Source organism: Nyctereutes procyonoides, unplaced genomic scaffold, assembly GCF_905146905.1.
Source record: "Nyctereutes procyonoides isolate TBG_1078 unplaced genomic scaffold, NYPRO_anot_genome, whole genome shotgun sequence".
Classification (NCBI taxonomy): domain Eukaryota; kingdom Metazoa; phylum Chordata; class Mammalia; order Carnivora; family Canidae; genus Nyctereutes; species Nyctereutes procyonoides.
The window spans coordinates 28,959,159-28,985,575 of record NW_026575122.1 but is presented as its reverse complement, the minus strand read 5'-3'; the positions used below and the strand labels follow the sequence as shown (position 1 = coordinate 28,985,575).

The window sequence follows — 26,417 nt, the reverse complement described above, 5'->3', positions numbered from 1 at the left end:
TAAGTATGTTTTCTATAAGATGATTTTCAGCCTTTATTTACTTAAAACTAGCCAAATTCAGCTGAACCAAGGCAGGATAACTACAAATGCCAAATTAAAAAGTCACAAAGAGGCATCATGATCAGTGTCACCTTGGAGATAGAATCCATAAACCTCTTGGTTGTCAGCTGCCCCAGAAATGATGCAAACAGTGCTCATCTAAGAATTTCTTGCAACCCACAGCCCAAATCTATGCATTCCCTCACCCAGTTTCAGGTCTTGCCCTCTTGTAATTTACAAGATCGCAGAAATCCTACCTCCTCTAATATTCAACTAGAGAGTGTATCACCTGCCTCTTTGGGGGAAAAAAACCCTGCCATTCACCTAAATCTCTTTTTTTTTTTTCATTAAGATAATAAGGACAGGGCAGCCTGGTGGCTCAGCAGTTTAGTGCCGCTTTCTGCCCAGGGCGTGATCCTGGAGACCAGGGATCGAGTCCCACATCGGGCTCTCTGCATGGAGCCTACTTCTCCCTCTGCCTGTGTCTCTGTGTGTGTCTCTCTCTCTCTCATGAATAAATAAATAAAATCTTAAAAAAAAAATGATAATAAGGATAGGATGGTATCATAAAGGGTATTTCAGCCTTACAAAATTATTTACTTTGGGGATCCATAAGTAGTGATTAACTATTAAACTACAGTGCTTCAGAGGTCAGAAAGTATTTGACAGAATGACATGACAAATAGTGATAACAGCTAAAAAAGTAACTTTCCTGTAAATCAGCAGGAAAATATGAGACATGCATAGTTCTTTCTGTGTCACCGATGTGAAATGGTCACCCAAGAAATGGTGGTAAATGAAAGGAACCATTTTAACTTGCTTTGAATAGAGCCATCATTAACTTGACTAAATGCAAACATGGTATGATTAGTTCAGTTTCCAAACACTGAAATATCAATTTCCTAACCATATAAATTTTCTAATCAATGAGCTCTCTTGCATGAAAAATGTGGGGCCTCTGAAAATGCTCAGTGATGTCTATATATATCACTGCAGATGTCCTTGTGTTTTCTGTCTAAATTTTGTACAGAAATATTTTGTCCCCTGGGTAAAAAATTCATAGACCTCTACCAATATCAAACATAAAAGAAACAAAAAATGGCAAAACCAATGCCTTGTAACACAGAACATTATGAACATGTTCTAATTTAAAATCAGTCATGTCTCAGGATCAGAAAACTGGGTTCCACACCAAGTTTACCTACATAAACCTGTGTGCCCTTGGGAAAGTTACTTAATTTCATTAAGTCTTAGTTTCCTCATCTGTAAAAGAAGATAATATCTGTCTTATAACAGGGACTAAATTAAACACATGCAAGAGCTCCTAGCATGATGGTGGCATAGCACAAACATTGAGTAAATAGCAGCTATTACTATTTAGCATGGAATCTGTGTTACGTGATGTTAACAGCATTTCTTTGATATTATCTGGTTGATAAACTTTTGATGAAGTGGGGGAAAAATTGGATTGATTGAGAGTCAGATAATGGAGGGAAGAAAGTTTGTTAACATATGTGAGAACCATCAGGTATTCATTGGCTGAAAAGTTTCTGCTTAATTTGAATCCTCATCTCTCTGAAACCACCTTAAAAACAGAGCCATATAATCTTGCATTCATAAGCTGTATGCAGCTGTCCTTCCTGTCCATCTCTTGTAACAGAAGAAAAAAGGCAGTGTCACAATCAAATCTGAACCTTTTATAACTACTAAGATCACCTGAGTTTTCCTAATCTTGCCGACTTTCTCTGCAAAGGTTCCACAACACCATTAGCAGGGACAATGTGGTATTTTAAAGCAGAAGGTTGAAAAAAAAAGATAAAAAATAAAGCAGAAGGTTGGAGTCTTGGTTTTGTAATTTCCCATCTCTGTGGTATGGGGAAAGTCAACAAGTCTTGCTGGGCTTGGCTTCATCAGTAAATGAAGAGGCTGCACTGGTCAATTGTAATGACTCATTTAGTTCTAAAATTTAACAGTTTCATAACTACATTTGACCTAAAACCACTAAAGGCATACCTGACTTTCCAAATTCCTCAAACTACCCAAAAGACACCCCATGTACGTTTCCTCACCCAAACCTGATACCAAATAAGTCATATCTGACACATGAACAATCTCATTACTCATCTCTCCCTCCCCTGTCCTGAGTCCTTCCCACAACCTAGCAAGGCATAGGCAGGAACTGTGCTTTCATTTCCCCTCATGTAACAGTGGAACCATGCAATAAAAATTTGAGTGAAACTACTACTCATCTAAATTGAAATTTCTGTTGACTTGTGACTGGATACATGTAAAGACCAATAGAAAGACAGAAAAAAAAGTCACTAATTATTCCTTCTTTATATTATACCAACTTTCCTGGACTTGAAATTACAATTGACAAACAGTTCAAATCAGAACTGCTTTTCAGATGAAGAAAACAAAGTATAAGCTATTCCAAATTTATTAAAAGCCAAAACTATTCTTTATTTCCTAACGTTTCAGATGATACTAACATATGCCAAAGTATATCAATTATCATAAATGTTACCAAGAAACTGACTTCAAAGAAAAATATGACCTAAGTAAAACAAAGTTTTCAATGGAATCCACAAGAGCTAAAGACTAAGCAGTAGTACCTTTTAAACAGAAAAAGGCTAACTGTGTTTGTTTTCCTTTTTATTTTTATCTAAACATTCAGGGGAAACTAACTTTCTTTGTTCAGTGTTTATTATTTCACCTTTCCTGAAGCAGAAACCAAAACACTTTGATAATGGGAGAGCCTGGTAAACAGATCCTTGGACATTAGGGCTCAGAACGACTAAGCCAGTTGCATTTTAGAGGTCCATTTTTCCTGAAGTTAATATCACCATGATTTGATTTCTTCTCATATAAAAAGGTATGATAATACCATATACAACCTTACTCAAGTCCACACTTACATAGAACCAAAATGGATCTATAATGCATGCAAACAAAGGCTGAGAAATCTAAAAGAAAACTGCAGAAGACAGCTGTTCTTCCTGGAAATGCTATTATCACACTTCTATTCCATTGATATAGTCTATTTGGTCAACCCAAGTTTTATTAACTCCAAGGATAGATTATCTCTGCCGGATGTCAAAACTACTTGCAAATACTTTTTTCTTTCTCTTCAGAGATCCACTAACACACTTACTAGATTCAGATCAATCCAAAGCAGTTTTTCTATACCACTCAGAAGAAACTAGGCAGTTCAGTTCTTAAACTTAATTTTTAAACTCAATATTTAATAAAAAAGATCAGTAAGTACTTTATAGCTTACCATACCTAAATGTGTTACAACTGAAACTGCTCTTTGAGTTGTAACACATTTTGCTACACTTTGCTACTAACAAAGTTACAAAAAAGTATTAAAATAAATAGGCTCTTGTAAAAAATAAATAAATAAATAAATAAATAAATAAATAAATAAATAGGCTCATATAAACATGTCTACTTTTTAAATAAAGGGCTTTCCCTAAAAAACAAATTAATCTATGCAATTCCAGGAAAAGATGATGCATTTAAAAGAAATGTCTGGAAGAACAAATTAAGCTTACAAAAGTAATATACAAAGCACTGGCATTATTATGAATGTCTGAAATATGAACATACTCATCCCCCTACATAAGAACATGAGCCTAGATTTGGAATTCCCCTGAACCACCTGGAGGAATGGTGAGCCAGATTTTACCTTCTCCTCCTCTTCATCCTGTTCCTTCCCCCTTAATATTTTCCTCAACACACTGCCCTCTACCTTCTTGAATGTACCAGTACTTAAAAGTTATAAAAATTTTATTTGATTGCTCTGCTTTAGTATTATCATAGTTTCATCTGCTATTAATTCCACTGCATTCTTCATATATTAGAAGCTAAATAAGTTCCCATGTGCTGGCTAGGAACCCAAGACCTACTCACAATTATTTCTACTGCAAAAATGCACTAAATTCCAAACATCCTACTAATAGGTTTAATCCATTTACTACTGATTGATGGATTATCAGATTATCTTTACCTATTAGGTCCTTACAGGAATTAAAAATGCTTAGGAAAAGAATGAGGGACTTCTTGTCCCCTCCCCACATGTGCCATTTCCCAAAAGGTTCACATTGAGAACATTTTTCCAGGAAACAGGTCAGAAACTCATTTTGCAAAGCAATTTCTGTCTCACTGATATAACTAATTATAATTTTTAAAAAGTAAAATCATGATATGATTGGCTAAATAGAGAATTTTTAGATTTTTACTATTCAAAAAGTTAATAAGCACAGCAATAGAAAACCAATTAGGTCTAAAAATAATGCTACCTTTCCCCTCCCCCCAGAAATGTGTAAATATCAGCTATCTCAAAACAGTATATTTTTTACGAAGACAGGATGTGTGTGTACATGTGTGCATGTACACACAATCACAATGTAGGATACTTGTTCTTCTATCTCTTTACTAAAAATATACCTCTAAAAGCATAATGTGACATTCTACCACAGAAAAGCATATATTTGATAAAATGTCACTTATCTGTTTTGGCAGGAAATGAGACCAAAGTGATAGAGCTGGACAAAATAATGCAATTTCACTAATTGCTAATAATTAATTTGAAAGAAAAAAAAAGAAAAGCCTTATTGCCAAGAATTAAAATCCAATGCATCTAGCTGCAGTTTCAAATGTAGGGTAAGTATGTAAACAAACAGATTTGCCAAAATTGTGTGTTATGATTCCAACACAAGAAAGATAAATTAAAGAGCCATGCAAATTTTTTATATTTCCTGAGCTGATGCTGAAAATAACTCAGAGGAAAGGGCTTCTTTTGAGGTACAGGAGTCCTAACCCTTACCCTTTGTGCATAATCTTATCAGTGCTGTGACAAGATGAAAATGCTTATTAGGGCTATTAATTTATACTTTAGTCATTACATTAAAATCCAACAATACCACCAGATGGTAAATGCAACCCAAGAGAGATATCTTCTAGCACAGGTCTGACGATTTATAACACAAAGGCCATAACAGGATTTAAGAGGATTTGTAATTTGGCAGCTCATTAAGCCCAATTTTGTGTTTAAAATGGGGAGAAGACAAAAAACTTAAGATTTCCTTTTATCAGAAATGAAGGTATACTAATTAATTAAGAAAAAATTATTTTTTTTAAGATTTTATTTATTTATTCATGAGGGACACAGAGAGAGAGGCAGAGACATAGGCAGAGGAAGAAGCAGGCTTTCTGCAGGGAGCCTGATGCAGGACTCAATCCCAGGACCCTGAGATAACAGCCTGAGCTAAAGGCAGATGCTCAACTGCTGAGCCACCCAGGCATCCCAAGAAGAAATTATTTTGAAGTTTTATTTTATTTTGAATCCTGGTACTTGAGGAAAACCGAAAGATAAATCCAAAACTGTCAAGTGATAGGGACTTACAGGCAAAGTTTCAAGAAAACAGCCATCCACATTGGCTGATTCTATTTCCTCTCTTTGAAATCCTCAGTCTGCAATCTGGCTTTTTCCCAGAATACCAATGACACTGCTCTTATCAAGATTAGAAAATGACCTCCTACATGCTAAATTCAATCACATCCATTTTATAAGCCTTGGGTCAAGTGTTAACAAATCCGTGAAGTCAACTTTAATACCTTAATTGGGGTATAACTCAAACGAAGCTTGGGTCAATAACAACAACAACAAAAAAAAATGTTGCCCTCTAATTGTCTGCTACCTCACTGGACAGAAGTTCCTGGGAACACGCACCCCTCTTTCACCTTTGAAGGCACAGTGCTTTACACACGGTCAATATCATAGAATAAATAAACTGAGGACTTGCCAAGTTACCCAGGAAAACCCAATAATTGTTCTTTTTTTTTTTTTTTTTGAAGCGCTTATAATAACTAAAACGACAGAGGAAAGACCTAGAAAGGTTGCTAGGAAAATTTTTCTTGGTTAGACAATTAAGACATCTGCTACAATTTTAAGAGAAAAATTCCCATATTTGCACACTATTATTTTGATTTGTCTATAACTCTTTAATATTAAAGGCCTGATTTTACTAACTTCCCTATGAAAATCAAACTTCTTAATAATACTAATAAATGAGCCTTCACTAACTGGACAAGTCAGTGAGAAAAAAAGAAAGGCCTATTGGCCAGTGAGGTATTTTAGGATAATTATGTTTGAAACATTTTGGGGAAGAGAACTCATAACTATACCCAAAAGGTACCAAAATGCCTGAGTTTCTCACAATCTTGCTCCCCAAAAACCTGCTTTTGAGAACCCAGAGCAGTAAGCAAAGGACGACCTATCTGGGACCATGTAAAACAACTGTTTCTCTGGCCACAGGAATTCCCTCTTTTACCTTCAGATTTGACTATTCACCCTTCCCTGTTGTAGGGATTCCCAGGACCACTCCTTGCCCCATCAAACGCCCTTCCTCCAGTTTGTCCTCTTCACTCTTGCCTGAGGTCAGAAATTCAATCAGCAGAATTATGCAGAGAATGGGGAGGGAAGGGGGCAGGGGATAGGAATAGTGAGGAGAAAAGAGGGAAAAACATCCACTGCACACTAAATCCCAACTACCCAGCCCCTCCCTGCTCCTTATCACTGCCAATGCTACAGTCTTTCTCAGAGCAAACACAGCCCCCAGTTTCCTCATTCTTCTTTAGTCACCTCACCCTTTCCACAAACACTGCTGTCTCAGACCCAGGGGATGTGCTCCTCTGACAGAACGGTGCTCAACCCCACCCTGGCTGACCAAAGCTCCTGTCTGAGACAAAGAAGCAATGGGAGGAAGAATTCACCTAGGAAAGGGGAAGGAAAAGCCAGTTCAGTAATGGTTAATATAATGTAGGTATTAACCCAGGTCCTCTACCAACATTTCCAAATCTCTTTCTTTGGGCAATACACTCGAATTTCCAAATTATCGTGAACTTTTTAGAACACAATCCAATTTGTAACTGGGGAATCGCACACAATTTCTTACTGAGAAATTACAAACATGCTATGAATTAGTAAATTCATACCAGCTGTTGGATTCATGAAACATCTGTACTCTAAAGAAGGTGACTGTATGGGCCACCCCAGGTTTGGCAATGTCTGTTTACTAATCCAGAATCCGGTTGGTTATATCTGTGGACTCTGCAAACCCAGTAAGTCTCTGTTAACCAGTCCCTATGAAAGATCCAGAATCTCTTCCCTGAGGATCAAGGAACTGTTAAAGACACTTCTTTATTCACTCCAGCAGCACCATCTTAAATAGGATTCGTTTGCGTTTTTTCTATCATTTTAGAATTCTATTGTATTGGATTTTAAATTAATTACTCCCAAGCAGAGGCCTATGTATTTTCAACAGTCAGACTGCCAAACAGGATTTCCATTTGGATCCACTCAGCTCACGTGAAATGTATGTCCCACTTCTCATTTACCTTGTGTCAGGCTGTCCAGGTGTCCTCCACATGAAGGCTTGGATTTTGCTTTCTCTGTCTATTCAATGTTTTACAAAAGATACAATCTCCTAGGAAAAGCTGTTACTCCGACCCTACGACTGAAGGCTTTTGATTCAGCTGGCACATTTCAAGAGTCTCAAGCCTGGCTCTCTGCTCCAGGCCTAAACAAAAATCTCTGTGGAAAGCTAATTCAAAAGCAGAGCTCACTCACTCTTTACCAAGCTGCTCTACTTGACAGCCTGTAACCTGTCCAAAGCCGCCCTCAGTATCCTGTGGCCTTGAGAAAGAACACTCCTTAAGAATGCCATCCAGCTGCACTGGCTGGCTGTGTACATTAACCCCTTCCAAACTGGTTTCCCAACACCACCAGAGCAGCATAAGAAACATACCAGAAAAAGGACAAGTTCCAAAAGTTTACAGCTAGTGTTAACAATAATCACAAATTCTTGGGATTTAAGCCTAAGGGCCAATAGGACAGCCAAATCTCCAATTTTAGGAAAAAAACTTCGCCTTAGCTAAGGATTGTAGTATACCATAAAGAAGCCAAATCAATTCCTCTTTCACATACACACACACACATTATACAAAAGCATATTAAGAGGAAAGCACTACCAATAAAACTGTTCCATGGAGAGAAGAGCAAGCAAGAGTATGCACAATTTTTTTTTAGTTGGATATTTAATTTCAATTTTCTGTCCAAATATTTATGCCAAAGAAAAGGCTTTACCTTGGTATTAATGCTCAGTCAATTGTAAATAGAATAAAGTCAGCTATAGAAAAGTTAGGCAAGGAGGGTAAGTCTTTTAAGGCTCAAAGGAGGAAGGGCACAGATGATGAGTAGAGAAAAATGCTAAGATAGCATCTGAACACTAAAAGAAATTAGAACAATTTTACTTGATACGCTAAGATTTTGCTTGACATTTTTATTTATTCAGTTCACCTGATAATCTTCTGAGCCCCTACTGTGTCACCATATATGCTACTATTTCTACAAAAGTTCGACTGTAAGACCTGAGTACTTGAAGGGTTGGGGTGAGTGATCTAAGAACATCAAGACTTCAAAAAGGGCCTGTATGCTTTATGTTACACACATAACATCTTAAATACACTGCAAAGGTCTTCTTTGTGACTACAGAGAGAGAACAAAGCTTTCCCGGTGGTTGTTTACTTTGCCTCTTTTTCATTCATTCTCTCACCCAACCAACATCTACTCATCCTTCCAAACACCCTTGTCTGGCCTCATAAGGGATAAAAGATATGACTCAAACCCTTCATGGAACTTAAAACTGAATACAGAACATCCAACATACCAATGAATGACTATACCTTAAGACAAACTGAGATAAAGGCTGTAGGGATACCACAGCATAATGGGGAGATCAGAATAGGAAATAAACATTTCCTACTAGGTCTGTAAAAGCTTCATAACATAGCCAATGGTTGCTGAGCTGGACCACCAAGGATGGTCAAGGTTTCAATAAGGTGGGTACAGTAGGGATATCAGAGGTAGGAAATACACATACAAAGGTGAGAAAGAAAGGATAGTAGCTTTCCCTTTCCCACATTTTTCCTATGTCCGTATTTTGGCAGTAATTAGTCTTTGAGAAGCAAAATAATCCTCAGAATAGAAAATTTTGTAAATTTAGAAGTTTTACCTGACAAGGCAAATGCATGGATTTCAAATTCCACAGATTCCTTTTTCTTTCCCTCTTTTTTTAAGTAGGCTCCATGTCCAGCATAGAGCCCAACACAGGGTTTGAACTCAAGACCCTGAGATCAAGCCCTGAGCTGAGATTAAGAGTTGGATGCTCAATCAACTGAGCCACACAGGCACCCCCAAACTTCACACATTTCTTTTTTTTTTTTAACTTCACACATTTCTACACCTAACAAATGAACCTCACCAGACTGGACAATTTCCTCCCCTAGATTCCTGCTATAACCTCTATGTTGGTGCCTTAGAGGGCCTGCAACCTTGCTGTTCTAGGTCTCCCTTGTACTACCTACACTACCACTGGTTCAAACCCTTTGAATCAGCTATTAAGTCAGCTACTTGCAAGCTTGCACTGAAAATACCCATTAACTGACTATATGATAAAATAACACTGCAGTTTGGAATAATTTAATATATGCTTAACTAAACCACTCAAGTGATTTTCCCCCAACTCACAGGGTTGCTGAAGGTTAATTTCAGTGATCCAAGCAGAAGTAGTGACCGTCAGATACCTAAGTGTTACCTGGAATGCTGATGTCTGGGTCCAAGTTGCAGCTGGCCATCTGGAGCTTCATATGGCTCTTCTACCTCATACACATTTGCATCGTTGTCCTCCATGCTTCTGGAATTCTGCCTTTCTAACTCGGGAGTTTTCCCTATGGCCATAATAAATGGCAAGTTCTCATACTCTGGTATTTCCTCATAATGGCGTACATTTTCATACTCTGGTGCACAGCCACTTGTAGTAGATTTGCAAGGCCCCTGAGATGATGATTCCCTGGAGAGCATTTGATCATCCAAAGACTCAGCTCTTGGTCCATTAACTGCACTGGTGTGGCCCCGAGACTTCTTCCTCTTCTTTTGGGATTCGAGGCTGTAGTTATCTGCAGAATATGCCTTGATGGGCTTACTTCTCTTCTCTTCTACCAACATGCCATGCCAATCACTTTCAATTCCTTTCTTCTCCCCACCTGAGAGACTGCCTGCTGTTGTGTCTCCAAGCTGGCTATTCTTGAACCAAAATTTCTGGAAGTCACTCTTCATGAAACAGATGGACAGTTTCATGTTGAGCAACTTCTTTAAAGAGTTTTTCTTTTGAGTGTCTTTGCCAGGCTTAGTGCACCTTTCTGCATCCATAGCAGATAATGATTTTGCTCTAGGCTTAGTCATGGCAGTTGAAAGCTCACTATTTGATGATATTGTGACAGACTTTAAGGATTCTGGGTTCCCTGAAAAGGGTAAAATAGGATGAGGTAATTTCCACACTGGCTTTTCTGAAGCCCGTTTAGGCATATCAAAGGAGGACGACATATTGAGGTTTTGGGCACACAAATGCTGAAGGTGATTTCTTTCTAGACCCTTCTCTGAATTATTTTCTTCATTTGAGGGGTAAGAACTTTTCTCCACAAGCTCCTCTGAGGCAGCCTTTTTAAGAACTCCTGCAGCAGGCAAGCTGTGTCTCTGAGGTTTTTTGGGGACAATTCTTGAGGAACTTTCACCTTTTATTGTAGATTCCTTTTGCATTTGAGAGGCAGACACTCCCAGGTTACAGGTGGTAGGCAAATGTTCATTGCAGGTTAATTTGAGTTGCTTAGGCAGGCTCATAGATAAAGTACTGCATCTTATAAAATTGGTCCCTTTGTCCACAGCAAGTGACATACTAGAACCATCTACTGTCTTGCTGTCAGAACATAAATTAGAATCTGTTTCCATTTTTTCAAAGGAAGATGTTTCATGATGCATAGCTTTCTGTGGATTGACTAAATGCTGTCTGTCTCCATTGGAGTCCACATTCAATTCACTTTTATTTCCTGGCTTCACTTTGTCCACCCGTTCCTGGTTACCCAAAACATTCTGATGAAGAATACTAATTTTATTGTTTTTCAAAGCAGCATCTAAAAGACAAGAAGAGTTACTGTCTAAATTCTCTGGTTCTTCAGTACTTTCACTAGGAACATCTACATACTTTTGACGTAATAGACGAGCAGCCCGTGTCTTTCTGGGCTTGGGGGTTGGAAATTTGGGGGTATATGGTACTAAGTGAATTTCTAAAGGACCAAGGTCTTTGACTTCTGATTTCTTACTAACACCACCTGAAGATAGAAAAGTACTCCTTTTACCATCATTTTCCAGAGTTTCTTGTTCAGATGAATGAAAGCAGGTATTGCTTTTTTCAGTGGTATGCTGATAAGTTTCATCATTAGGTAGCTGTAGGTGGCAATGGTGATGATCAGGAACTTTTTCAAAGCTGGACGGGGAAGGTGACAAATCTGCAAACTCAATTCTGAATTGTCTGTTGGAATTATAGCCATCATTCATTTCTGGGTTGTCTGTGGATCTGTGCTTCTGTAGAGAAATAAAAGGTGATGTTCGTTGTGTTAAACCATCTTTGAGCTTCTCTTCTAGGATGTTTGCCTTTAAAACTACTCCAGTCTGGCTCTTGATGTTTTCAACGTTAGAATCACATTTACTCCTTGTTTTTATAGCTGAAGAGGACTCATCAATTTTACTATTTTCTAAATTTTCATGCATTTCCAGGGGCTCTAAGATAACTTGCTTTCCAAACAAATTCTCTCTATTCCCAAGTTTATGGATACACTGAGAATTGCAGGAACACACTGGTAGAATGTAATCACTGCTCTGATGCCCTACATTTTTACAATTAGAGTTGTCAGCATTTTCAGGTAATTCCTGTTTGTGCTCTTCCAGGTTCACAATGATTTTCCTTGATGGTGACTGCCCGATGTCTCTAACAGATGAGCCCTTCAGAACTTTTGGTTTTGGGGCTATTGCTGGTTTGGTTTTCTTTGTTGGCTGTGGAACACCAGAAATTACAATACCGGGTTTAGGTGCAACAGGAGGTGGAGCTGGCTTATTATTTGCTACCACAAACTTTGGCTTGGGGGCCACTGGTGGCTTCTTAATCTCTAGGAGAGAAAAAAATAATACTTTGATGACAAAGAATAAAAATCCAAATCAAAAGATGATAAATAATTAAGTTTGATAACATTTTTACTTTTTTTGACAATCATGGTAAACCTGCATTTTGCTAGGCAGATTATATTACTCTTGAAAATTCCTTAAATTGCCCTTCCATTCCAATAATATAAAGCTCTGGGCGGAGTGTACATTTCTCAGCAAGTCCAATACATTTTTCTTCTAAATCTGGAAGATTATTCTATCTTCAGTAGACACTAAATGAAATCCCTGGCTTCTGCTTGGGACCTTAGTTTGTCTGCCAAGTGCTAAGTGAGTGAATTTGCCTCAGTTATATAGAAAAGACACCCTTTATGCTTACATATCAATTATTCTTCTACCTCAATGATATACCACAGAGTTGTTTAAGTGCCATTTCTCAAGAATCTACCTCATTAGAACCCCAAAACAATCTTAAAAAGGAATACAGAAATCAGAAATTTTACAAACTTAAAAAACAAAACCAATTCTTCTATATTATTTGATTTATTACAAAGTTGGTATTTCTCTGTATGGGCACTGTCATTAGGAATTGTCATTATAATCCTTCAATGAGCTTTATTTTTTTAAAAAGTCATGTGTATAGGTTCTATGCCATGTCTAATCAATCAGAGTTTCTGGGAATACAGCCTGGACATGTGTATTTCTTTTAAGTTCCACAGGTGAATATTCAGTGTTCTCTTTATTAATAACTACTATTCTAGAACATTTAAAAGATGACCACAATCTCTACTGTAGCAATCCTTCCCCACATTATATAAAAAGCACTTAACAAACACCTATTCTTTTTTTTTTAATAAACACCTATTATACTACACTAGATTTGTAGAGACCTGGTCCTAGCCTAAAGGCACCTCACAAAAGACTCACATAAAAGACCTATAAAATGAAGATATACAGAGCCCAAACATCTTTGGGCTGTATCTATTTTCCTTAGGCTCTTTTTTCTCCCTATACTATCACTTATCACCTAGTCACATTTCCCCAAGGAGATCTGAGGTAAAAATAATTTATCTTATGTTTCTTACACTTCATGTATCTTCATCCAACAGGATCTAATGCTTAATAAAAACAATTTACTAAAAAAATTCTCAAATTTTTCAAAATATCTGTTGGACGTTAAGTACTTGAGTACAGAAGCTTTGATACTTCATTTAATGATGACTTTTTTTTCAACAAAGGAAATTAGTCACAACATTTGGGAAGATATATAAAAGGGGGGGGAGTGGGAGGAGAGGGAGAGAGAGTGTGCATGAGAGAGAGAGAGAGAAAGAACGGGCCATTCTACTTCCTTTTACCAATCATTTTCCCAAACCAAAGTCCCATGATGACATGTGCTTTCTCACTTAATTCCTGGGTGTAATGTCCTGATAAAGAAGGTAACAAAATACTTACAAAATAATTTAATAAAAATTCCCAAAGCTATACAATTTCAGTTAGCTATTCAATAAGCATGTTATTATTTTTGAGTAGAAAAAATTGCAAACCCATTCAAAGCCTAATGACGAACCCTGCTATAATAGTCTATTAAATTAAACTCTTGACCTATTAAGTCTTTTTTTTTTAAGTCTTTTTTTTTAAAAAAGATTTTATTTATTTATTCATGAGAGACACAGACAGAGAGACAGAGACACAGGCAGAGGGAGAAGCAGGCTCCATGCAGGGAGCCTGACATGGGACTCCATCCCGAGTCTCCAGGATCATGCCCTGGGCTGATGGCGGCGCTAAACCTCTGAGCCACCTGGGCTGCCCATTGACCTATAAAGTCTTAAGAGAAAAGTATGAATGCCCAGGGCCTCCTTCAAACCTCCTACCCTACCCCAGATAATGAAATCTGACAAACTGTCATGTTGATTTCTGTAACCATTCTTAAAACATCCTACCTCTGGGATTTTTGAAGGAATTAAAAAAAAAAAAGCTCAGTTTTGCAAGATGGAAAGAGTTCTGGAGATTGGTTTGCACAGTAACTTGCAGGTATTTAACACTACTGAGCTATACACTTATAAAGATGGTAAATTTATGTTAGGTGTATTTTCCACAACTAAAAAAAACCCAAAAAAACAAAACTTCAATCTCATCAAATTAATCTTTTACTTTCTGAATCTCAACAGCCTTGTCAAAAGCTTCAGGACCATTTATCCAATCAATTTTTGCTTTTTTAGTTAAATTGTTTTTTAATCTTTGGTACCAATTTTAGTCTTTTCTTTAAATGTGTTTTATACAAGTCAGCTTCCAAGAGCCACAAATCCCTGTTATCTCTCAGTGTTGTAGAAATTCAAGTAAGTACATAAGAGCTGTGGATGATTCCTAACATATAGCATAGTATTATGTACCAAACATGCTCAACACACTCACTGAATTAAATAAATAACTGCGTAATTTAGCTTGCCACTCTTAGTTAACTGTCTATTGGAGGAAGCAGATGACAAAACTCAGCTGGCTAACCTAATTCTGTGTCTTTGTGAAGCCCTTCTTGCCTCAGTTTCCTTACTTGTAGATGAGAGAGCCGAACAGATCTCTAAAGCCTATATGATTCTGAGATTATAACTTCTGTGATTCTTGCTTCAGGAGAATCCTTATATTCTCTAATCTCTTTTCCCTGTGTGATTTTTCTTCAGTATAATTTTGTCAGTCTTTACCACTAAAAGGCAAGCTCCAGGAAAGGAGGCATTTTAACACATTGCTTTATCCCCAATGCTGAAGTTAGGGCCTGGGAATAGTGAAAGCTACCACAAATATACATACCCTTTAATAAGCCTCAGTAACAGGATATTTCTTTAAAAAAAAATCAGTATCCATTTAAATGTAGAATAATATTTTGAAAAGTTAGCAGGAATCAACTTCAATAGGATTACTGAATAAGTTTTTAATTCTTAGCGAGAGCAAGTGTTTAAGTCACTGATACAGCAATATCCCGAATCCTTTCTTAGTAGTAGTATTTGGTGGCTCTATTTCGAAAGAAACACAAACTCAAAAAATAACAATCCGTTATATTACAGCCTGCTCCTATGTCACTCTTGAAATAAGTGCATGATGTTTGGAAATGCACCCACTACCTTTGGATCTTAATACTGTATCAACATTTAGATCCAAAAGCTGTAGAGCAAAGCAGCACATCTTTTATTTACACAGCTGTTTGGCTCCAGGGAAAAATAAGGTAAGAAAGTAAAGCACTGGTACCATTTTACCATTACAAACATACTCGTCATCTGTTACACACAAATGGCTGTGGTTCACGTGCACACTTTCTCAGCTATTGGACCAGCCAAAAGGCAAAGCACAGGCATTAATGAGGCTGTATGTGTTTTAAATATAAATATGAAAAATACACTGATAAATATCTTTTTCATATACTGACTAGAATAATTCTAAAATATTATTGACCTACTCATTCACAGATGCAGAAAACAAAACAAGCTCTTCTTCAGGATACACATAAGTGAGATGTTCTACAACACTTTATTTTAGGATTTATCTTATTTTTAAAAACTAAGCCAATCAAAAAAAACCTAAGCCAATCATCTCAAATACCACAGATTAGATTCAATATAAACAAACATCCTCTCCAATCACGAATAATATCCCTAAGGTTTTAATGAAATTCATTATTGTACCAAAAAAGCATCATAAAGAGCTTGTAAGAATGATAAGCATATAATAATATAAGAATGGAATGGAAATAAAGCCTCAATTCTCTTCCATCTTCTTCATTTAGAGATGAGAAAGAATTATAAAAAATCTTAACAGATGTGAACAAAAAGGTAGTTAATGCTTCTCAGCAAGTCAGGCTAGAAACCAACTAACTCAGCTAAACACAGGAAGTGTTCCTCTTTTAAACACCACAAAAATGTCTGTGGATTTCTTTAATTGTAAAGTTGATAAAATATAAAAATAGCCTGCATTATCCTAGGGTAATTCAAATGAAAGAATCATAAACTTCCAGTCTGACCCCTAGATCAGATTTACACATCTAAATGTCAATTTAAATGCTTCTGTACCTGTTCATTATAAACTATTAGGGCTAGAATTGAAAATAATACATTTAAGGTATGAACATTTTAAATGTGTTTGACATTCCAAAGGAGGGGAGAGTTAAAATGGCTGGAAAGATTTTTATTTTTTAACTTTTTTTTAAAGATTTTTTTTTTTTAATGTATATATTCATTAGAAAGAGAGAGAGAGATAGGCAGAGACACAGGCAGAGGGAGAAGCAGGCTCCATGCCAGAAGCCTGACAAGGGACTCGATCCCGGGTCTCCAGGATCAGGCCCTGGGCGGAAGGCAAGCGCTAAACCGCTGAGCCACCCAGGGATCCCCTGGAACGATTTTTAAATATCCAACGACTTTAAGTTTAAAGTACCTGGACTGGGTCAGTAATAAAGAAAAATTGAAAGGTGAGGCACAGAAACTTAAGACGAAAATAGTTCACCTTAAGTAGAAGGTCTCCCCTTAGTAAGAAAAAGGTAGTTTATAAATGACTCTCACAGTATATGATAACTCTTATACATACACACAGCATTAAAAAGGAAAGATCTGTAACATCTTCACGAATACTTCACTCCTTTCTTCTTATTTCTATCGGCTAACTTCTTGCCTTGTTGGTTGTAATCTGATTACGTCTAGCAATGCAACACTCCAATATATCTGTTTTAGGAATAATACATATCAGAACATTTAGAGTGCTGTTTGACAGCTTCGAGTTGCAGGAATTTAAAACAAATGCCAAGAAAAGCAAAGAAAATTTAATCATGCTGAAGTACTGATTCTAGAAGTAACTTTGAAGGAAAGCCTTACACCACTTTACTATAAAACTTCTAATAAAGATGTATTTCTTCCAACGTGGGCAAAAACGTAAAGGAGAAAAAAAAAACCCGCAATAGTTCATGTATTATTGAGTTCTGGTTTAAAAATCAACCTATGTTCTTATAAAGTGATTTTCATGCTAATTAGCAATGACTCTGCTAATTATATTTGGAGAATAAGAACTGTTCCTTAAGACCGTTTAGAAAAATACGTGGAGAATTGCTCAAAATCCACACAAAGGTAAATCACAGGCTTTGTCAATTGGGTGAAGAGAAAGGACTATGCAAGGCAGACAGAAAATGAGGCTTCGTTTACACTAACCAGGTAGACATAGGAAAAAAAAAATCCATAAAAACTGGGTGAAGATGAGAAGAAGAAAAAAATCGCCATCAACAACTCTACTTCTTGCTTCTCAGGTAACAGAGGAAAAACCCACCGGGACAGGAGGGAGTCCCAGGGTCTAAACTCCTCCGTCTACTAAGGAAGGGGCCAGGGCTTCCAGGGGATGGATACTGGGTTCACAGCGACCCAGCACAGGGGCCGAGTTCAATACTCGGGGAACACTGCCCTTTCCTAGAATAACTGATTGCTTAACACAGGAATCTAAACCCCTTTGACACGCAAAGCACCGTCCCCCAAACTCGAGGAGGGACGAGCCAGTGTTCCCCCGCTCCCAGGTCTTGATTCACCTGGCGCTGAGAGCTCCCAGCGCCGCGGGGCTCCGCGTTTAAAGGGCGGTCCCAGGAGGTACGCGATTGCCAAGCAGCCCCTCTCCGCAGGAAGGGACGAGAAAACCCGGCAGCACACGCCGTCCGCTCAGCACTCGCACGGCCCTCGGGAGAGGTAGGGCGGGGGCGACGCCGTTAACCCCCCGGGGAGGAGAAAGTTGCTCCAGAGCCACCACCAGCCGCGTTCGCTGCAAACTTTCCAGCCGCAGCGCGAGCGCCGTCACTTACCGGCGGCAGAAGTCATGATTCCCCCGTGCAGCTCGCTTCCCCGCTCGCCCCTTCAATCCCTGCTCCTCTTACAGTCCATTGTTTCAAGAGTTTGGGCAGAAGAGAAAAGCCTCCACGGCGCCCGCATTCCGTCCCGCGGCCCCGCGGCGCAGCTGGAGCGCCGCACAAAGGACGCGGCCGGCTCCCGGGACCCGGCGACGCTCCCGGGCGCGAGCCGCAGGCGGCGGGCGGGCACGAGCGCCAGTCAGCCGAGCTCCAGACGGACGGCCAGGCGCGGGCACGAGCAGGGCTCACCGCGGCTCCGCCGGCGCGTGCACCTCTCCAGCTCCAAAAAAAAAAAAAAAATCGGTGCTCCTGGCGCCCCCTGTGAGTCGCGGCCGTAAAAGGCGGACAAAAGCTCCAGCCTCCTCCAATCAGCGGGGGTGAGCTTCCTCCCGCTCACGCCCCTCCCGCCCACACGCTCAACCTCTGCTCCAATAAGCAGTCGTGAAAAGGGGGCGTGAGCTGCGCGGCCTGCTGGGAATTGTAGTTTTGTGGACAGACGCGACGGTCTGTTGCAGACGCCGGGGTGCCGCCTGTTCTCCCGCCTTCATTTCCCATCGTGCTGAGGCGGGTGGCATGGCGGAGAAGGATGACACCGGAGTTTGACGAAGAAGTGGTTTTTGAGGTAAGGGGAAAATGGCGGTGGGTATGGATCGCCTTTGTTTGAGAAGGACGAGGGGGAAGGCGAAGGGCCGATCCCAGGAGAAGGGATCGGGTGACGCTCCCACCCGCCTCGGGCATCGAATCTCGGCGATTTCTGGGCCTAGTGTGGGTCGCAGCCTGACAGGTGTAGCCCCAGGCACGGTCGCCGCGGCAATCTCCGCCTCAGGCCCGCCCAGAATTCCCAGCTGGGGCCCGGTTGCTAGGCCCGCGCACCGGAGCCCTGCCGGTTCCTTCCCGGGAGATGACTATGCCGCGGGGGTTCAGCGCCCGGGTGGGGCGGGGCCCGATCGTGCATTTTTTGGATACTCCCCAATACGACTTAGCCTCCCCCCTTTTTCGTCCCGGATTTTTTGGGTCTGTCTCCAGAAGTGTCGCAGGTCACGGTTCACAGTCGAGGCGTGGCCCTCGTAATGAAGGCAGCAGGTGCTAGTTTTCTAACACGTTTTAAAATCTGTGTGTGGGATCTACCGAGAATGATTAGGACCGAGGCATCTCAACATCTAGGTGCCATTCTTTTGTCCTTTGCTGTTGCGCTAGGTGTAGCCAGCTCTCCTGACGCGAGGCTCTGGGTGTGAGTGCTTTTGTGTGGGACTATTTTAAGACGTTCTCTGCCATCTTGAATGAAAAAAAAAAGAAAAAAAAAAAACACCACCAACAACAAACAGGCGAGTGTTTTTGTTGCCATTTGTCTATCAGATCCAGGTGAAAGCTTACATCCAGTGTAGATCTATTGCACGTATGTAGGCTTTAGGTTTCCTCATCCAACCAGATTTTTTTTTAATTAAAGAAAAAAAAAAAGGAATGACCCATTCCAAACAGTGGGAAAATCTAGGCATTAAACTGCAGAGTGATAAATGGTGAAATATGTATAAAACTGTCATTGGAGGATTGATGTGGAAACGGCAGTCTGTTCTTGTGAGAGGCTACACCCAGTACGTGATATCGGAGGTAAGCCTTGAACTACGAATCGGATTAGAATGAAAGGAGAAAATGCACTACCGGGAAAGAGAACTGAACATGCCAGGGTTAGGAGGTGTGAGAGGACCTGTATGGATATTTTCAGGGGCATGAGTGTGAAGGGTCGCTATCTAAAGGGGTTTGATGTGGCTAGAATGTAGAGGTAGTGGAAGATAAGGCCATTTTATTTACCAAAATGAAGAATCTGGATTTGAGGGGCACATTTGGGAAGGCAAGTGTCTGAATTTCGGAAAGGAGAGAAGAAATAATGGAATAATGGCTTGGATAGGGAATTCTTAGAATGAAAGGTAAAATCAAGGAAAACAGTTACAGATTGAATGTGGGAGATGAAGGAGACAAAAATCTAGGTTGCTCAGGGTAAAGAAAACTGGGCAGCTGTTATTTTTTTTTACCCTATATTTTCTTAGATTTATGAATATAATAGTAATGGATGCTCAAAATTATTTCGTTGTAGGGCAGCCCGGGTGGCTTAGCGGTTTAGCGCCGCCTTCGGTCCAGGGCTTGATCCTGGAGACATGGGATCGAGTCCCACGTCCGGCTCCCTGCATGGAGCCTGCTTCTCCCTCTGCCTGTATCTCTGCCGAGCTCTCTCTCTCCCTCTCTCTCCCTCTCCCCCTCCTCCTCTCCGTGTCTCTCATTGATAAACAAATAAAATCTTAAAAAAAATATTTCATTGTAGAAAATAAGCTATAGAATTAAAATCATCCTTTATCCTATCACCCAAAGATGGCCCCTACTAGTATTATAGTACTGTTACAGACTTTAAAAGCAAATGTATATTTAATGTGTGATATTTTTTAAAGCAAAAGGTATCATACCACATAGAATTTTGTATGTATTTTTAACTTAAATTCATCATGATTCTTTATTCATTACTGAAAACATTATTAATAATTTAATAATATTATGTATGTGTATTTTAATTTAACCATTTTCCCATTTTGGATAATTATATTGTTTTAAAATACATTGTAATAACACTGATATGATTACATCTTTAACTGCAACTCTGATTTTTCCTTAGAATAATTTCTAGAAGTGAAACTAATTGGTCAGTTTTTTAAAACTTATAGAGAAATAAGAGAAAGGTTATACTAATTTATATTTCCACTAGGAATAAGAATATTCATTTCACCAAATGCTCAGCAATGGTTTTTTTTTTGTTTGTTTCTTTTAAGCTTTGCTAATTTGATGTGGAAAAATAGCATTCCATTGTTCTAATTTATATTTTGTGCATTTATTGGAACCATTTAAATTTCTCTGCATGTTTCTCTTTATATTTTTTTTGTCTACTTTCCTATTGGATGCCAGCTTCTTTTTTTTATTTTTATTTTTTATTTTGGAGGAGGGAGAGACAGAGCATCTTCGACAGGGTCCACGCTCAGCATGGAGCCAGAAGCCTGAGGCAGAGCTCAGTCTCACAATCCTGAGATCATGACTGAACCCAAATTGGGAGTCCCATCACTTAACCAACTGAGCCACCCAGGCACCCTTGGTTGGTAGTTTCTTAAAAATTGGTTTGCAGGAGCTCTTGGTTGGCTTATTCAGTTAAGCACGTGACTCTTGGTTTCAGCTGGGATCATGATCTGGTGATGGTGGGATGGAGCCCCCAAGTTGTGCTCAGTGCAGTGTCCTCTTCAGGTCCAACTCCCCCTCTGCTCTGCTCCTCATGGTCATTGGCTTCTCTCTCTTCTTCTCTTCTCTCTGAATAAATAAAATATTTTTTCAAAAACAATGATTTGCAAAAAAAAAAAAAAAAACATAAGTTCTTCTTGTGTTAGTTAGCCTTATTGCACTTATAGAAAATTGTTTCTAGTTTGCTGTTTGTTTTTTGTCGTATAAGCTTTACTGAAGCATAATATGCGTAAGTGTACAAATCATAAATGTGCAGATTGACAAGTTTTGACGAGTTAAATACACCCATGTGACCAACAGCCAAATCAAGAAACAACACCACCAGCACACACCAGAAGCTACCTTTTATTTTCTGTGGGTTTTGCCCACCTCAGAGATAACCATTATTCAGACTTGTAATAACTTATTTTGTCTGTTTTTATACTTTATACACTGTGCAATTCCATTTGTATATGCTTTTTTAGACTATTTTTGCTCTATGGTCTTGTTAGATTCATCCATATTGTCATATGAGCATTTTTATTTCTCCATAGTATTCCATATGAGTGACAACTTTTTAATCCATTCTGCTGTTCTAGTTTGGGTAGTTTCCAATTTGGGACTGTTCTAGCTAGCATTGCTTAATATATATGTTTTGTTGAATGTATTTTATTTTATTTTATTTTATTTTATTTTATTTTATTTTATTCATTTGAGAGAGAGAGAACAAGTGGTGGGGAGGAGCAAAGGAAGAGAGAGAGATGAGGAAGCCCAATGTGGGGCTCAATCCCGGGACCCAGGGATCATGACCTGAGCTGAAGGCAGAGATGCTTAATTGAGCCACCCAGGCGCCCCTTGTTGAGCATATTTCTGTTGAGTATATACTTAGAAGTAGAATTACTGAGTCATGGGAAATGCACCTGTTCACCTTTTGTAGATATTGCTAAATATTATTCCAACCTAGTTGTACCAGTTTATACTCCTGCCAGCAGTATATAAGAGAGGTCTGGTCGCTCTACATCCTCACCAACACTTGGTAATGTCAGTCTTTCTTGTTACTATTCTGGTTGTGTCTTCTGGTGTATTCTTTTGCTTTCAATTTGCATTTTCCTGATAAGGAAATTGAGTCTTTTTATATGTTTATGAGCCCACCCTATGTATCTATCCACTTTTGAAAAGCCAGTTCAAATTGTGTAATTTTCAATTGTGTTATGTCTTTCACTGTTGAAGGGAGTTCTTTACATAATACTGGATATAGGGATGCCCAGGTGGCTCAATGGTTGAGCATCTGCCTTTGGCCCAGGGCGTGATCCTGGAGACCCGGGATTGAGTCCCACATCAGGCTTCCTGCATGGAGCCTGCTTTTCCCTCTGCCTGTGTCTCTGCCTCTCTCTCTCTCTCTCTCTCTCTCTCTCTCTCTCTCTCTCTCTCTCGCTGTGTCTCTCATGAATAAACGAATAAATTAAAAAATAATAATAATAATACTGGATATAAGTCTTTTGTTGGATATATGCACCTCAAATATCTCAGAATGTGTGTGGCACTCTCTTAATAGTGTCTTTTAATGAACAGAAGCTCTTAGCTTTATTATAATCTGATTAAACCTTTTTCTTTTGTGGTTAGTGCTTTTAAAGAAATATTTGCCTACTTTAAGGTTAGGTATTTTCTCTGAAAGTTTTATTTTACCTTTTGCATTTAGATCATCCATCTGGAACTGATTTTTACATGGTATGAAGTAAAGGTCAACATTTTTCTTCCCGGATGGATATCCAGTTAACCTGACATTTGTGCAGCAGACCATTCTTTCTCCCACTGAACTACCTACCATGTTGCCTTTGTAATAAATCAGGATACCTTGTATGTGTAGCTCTATTTCTGGATGTTCTCTTTTCCATTGGTCAATTTGACCATCCTTGTGCCATAACATGTTATTTTAATCAGTGTAACTTTATAGTAGGTCTTAGTGTCTGGTAGGATAAACCTTTCAGCTTTATTTTCCTCCAGGGTTGCTTTGGTTATTTCATATTTGGTCTTTTGCATTTCCAAATGAATTTTAGAATCAGCCTATCAATTTCAATTAAGAAAAAAACCTACTGAGATTCTGACTGGGATTGCTTTGAATCTGTATTTTGATTTGGAAAGACTCACTGTCTTTAAAATACTGGATCTTTCAATCCATGAACACTTACTTCACTGCATACTTTCTAAAAGAGGCAGGTTCCCATCTCTGTGCTCTTGAACTGATTTTGCAACAGGGAATATAAGAGAGGAAAATAATTTTCCCTCTATCCTTCTGAATTCTTGACTGAGACCCCTGGTAATAAAAGATAACATTAACAAGAAAAAACAAAGTTTATTAACATGTATACCTTGTACACTTGGGAGATTCTGTTAAAAACCAGAGCTGGACAGTATTTAAAGCAGTAAAAACATTTTAATTCCAACTATCACAGTAGGAGAAAAGAGACTGCAGTGCAGAACCAGGCTTAATTACAAATATAGCATGGGCAAGTAGGAATTTAATTACTAAGAGGAAACACTGAGGTGTGAGGGGTTTTTGGTTAAACTGATTAGGATTCTTCCTGAAGACAGGCCAGGGGGTGGGAGACATCAACCCGGGAGGGGCCAGGATGGTGATAAAAGATGAGGAACCCATTATCATATCAAGGTTGTTAATGCTCATGAAGCTGAAAACACATGATCACAATCATAAGCAACAACATAAGAATCAGGAAACCATCACAACTGCCTCTCAATAACCCACAAAGCTGGTACAGTGGTACTGGAACTCGAAATCTATCCACTGTCTCTACTATAACTGCCTCTGCATTACCAGAAAGCTGGTAACACGTATTAGAAGGAAAGACAGTGGAAAGGGAAGAAAGGAAAAAAAGAAGAGAGAAAGAAAAAGCCCAATTTATATCTAGCACCCTAGCTGCAAGGTAATTTGGGAAATTTTACTTACATTTAGCTTTCCTGTCTCTTTATTTCCTGTCTCTTTAATATAAGACTCACACTTATAAAGCAGGAAGATAGAATGGAGGTTGAACAAACTAGTCTATCATCATCATAGGACCTAACCTCTCCTCCCTGAAGAAAATCTGACTGGATATTTTTGGTGTATTTGTTTTAATAGTGTTATTTTAAAGACTTTCAGAGTCAGAAATCAGACTCATTTATATCTTAAGACATACTCAGAATGTCATACTACATTAACATTAAAATCTTAAATTTAAGTAAAGCAAAATTTTGGAAAGTATTCCAAATACATCCTTTCCCTACTTAAAATTCTTTAAGTATCTTGACTTTTTAAAATATTTTATTTATTTATTCATAAGAGACACAGAGAAAGAGAGGCAGAGACATAGGCAGAGGAGAAGCAGGCTTTCTGTGTGTGGGAAGCCTGATGCGGGACTTGATCCCAGGACCTGGGGATCATGTCCTGAGCTAAAGGCCGATGCTCAACCACTGAGCCACCTAGATGCCCCAAGTATCTTGATTTAATATCAATTTCCTGTAGTATTCATAAGCCTACTGTCTTTTCTTATAATTCTGGTCCAGAGGTCACCCTTGAGTCATGCTAGTCTGGGTGGTCTAGGAGTGCACTGAAAGATGGTGTAGTAGAGGAATTAAGAAAAGAAGAGTGAGATTCCCAGGTCCAGGTCCAGTCCTTGCCTGAGAATCTGACCACATTCATTTTATTAGTACTAGATTCCATATATATGTTCAAAGTTATTAATTCCAGTATCTTTGAGCCTGATTACCCCAAAGGCTCCAGTGGAAAGGACAGCATAACCTCAGACTCAGACCTCTCAGGCTGAACAAAGTTTAGAAAATGATGAGCAGCATATCTAACATGATACTGCTAAGCAAAATAAATACAGAAATACCAGTATCATCATTTTACTCTGTAATTGTTATCTCTAAGATGTTTTGAGAGTAGGAAGTCTGTTGACCTCAGGCAGGTGTTAAAAATTTCTGATGTTGCTTTTTTGTAGCTTTCATATTTTTTCATTATAAATTTATTGGAGAAACTTTGAATCAGTCATCCTCTTTTAAATCCTTCCACTCCCAGAGGCAAGAGTACCTGAAAATAAGAAAATTTTATCTGAAGGACAAATATTTCTTCCTCTTTGCATTATTTGTAGTGCATCTAAACCATTTCTTTGTAACTTCCCCTATAGGGACAAAGTTGTCCTCTGGGATCTTTATTCCATATTTCTTGTATGTAGTAACCTTATTTTCTGTAGTTAAACTCTTCTGTAGTGTTTGCTGAAATTCATTCTCTTTTCCTTTGTTAATTACTGAGAAAGCTAATTTTTGCCCCTTATATGGATTTCTTTCCCTCATTCATACTTCTCAGTAAATTACTGTTAACTCTGTTGGGAGTATGTTCAGGTTTATGTCCCCGCCCTCCATCCCCACACTAATCAATCAGATAAACGTGAAATGGGTCTCACAGTACCTTGCACATTTAAAAGTACTTTTAAAAATCCTCTCATAGGGTACCCGGGTGGCTTGGTTGGTTGAATGTCCAACTCTTGATTACGGCTCAGGGTCCTGTGATCAAACTTTGCCTTGGGCTCTTCGCGGAGCTTGCGTAGGGTTCTTTCTCTGCCTTCCCCTCATGCTTGCTCTGTCTCTGTCTCTGTCTCTCTCTCTCTTTCTATTTTTTAAAAAATCCTCTCTTACTCGATTCTCCTATCTTTATATTATTTTTATAATTTTATTTATTTTTTATATTTTAATTCCAATGTCCTTTATATTTTTATAGGTTGTTATACATCTCAAAAGAACATTAAGGCATTTTTTATAAGTATCATTTGTAGATTCTTTCCTTCTTGCATTATTGATTTGATTAATGGAAGTAAGTTGTTTTTGTGAATGTATACATTGACAGTATTTGCTATTTTGATAATGGAGTTACTGTCGGGAATAATAAAATTTAAGGTATTGTATTATTTTTATTTTCACTTAAAATGTATCTTCAGTTTTCTGTACTACATTAAGCTCCACAATTGTATTATATAAAATATTCTATTTCTGAATAGTAGCTGAGATTCAAAGCATAGCAAAATTCATGCTTTTGTCACTATCTGTAATAGAAAAAATACTTATTAACGGAGTTATTAAATTAGAATCTTATTGACATAAAGGATTAATACTAAGGCCAAAGCTAATTACCAGATGTACAATAATGTTTGTTTA

The 26,417-nt window shown here is 38.5% G+C and overlaps 2 protein-coding genes across 6 annotated transcripts in view; one reads left to right on the top strand and one right to left on the bottom strand.

The window, feature by feature from the left end:
- FGD6 (FYVE, RhoGEF and PH domain containing 6) overlaps nt 1-18,162 on the bottom strand; it is a 107,301-nt gene extending 89,139 nt beyond the window's left edge. Inside the window, exons 1-2 of the mRNA XM_055336430.1 lie at nt 17,913-18,162; nt 9,702-12,105 (exon numbers count right to left, since the gene is read on the bottom strand). Of these exons, the coding sequence (XP_055192405.1) occupies nt 9,702-12,105; nt 17,913-17,928 (2,420 nt within the window). The 5' untranslated portion in view covers nt 17,929-18,162. The remainder of the gene's footprint in view (nt 1-9,701; nt 12,106-17,912) is intronic.
- Nucleotides 18,163-18,462: 300 nt separating this feature from the next.
- Nucleotides 18,463-26,417, top strand: part of VEZT (vezatin, adherens junctions transmembrane protein) — a 74,311-nt gene continuing 66,356 nt past the window's right edge. For all 5 annotated transcript variants that reach the window (XM_055336434.1, XM_055336433.1, XM_055336432.1 and 2 more), the window contains exon 1: nt 18,463-18,579. In XM_055336434.1, coding sequence (XP_055192409.1) covers nt 18,544-18,579 — 36 coding nt within the window. In that variant the 5' untranslated portion in view covers nt 18,463-18,543. The remainder of the gene's footprint in view (nt 18,580-26,417) is intronic.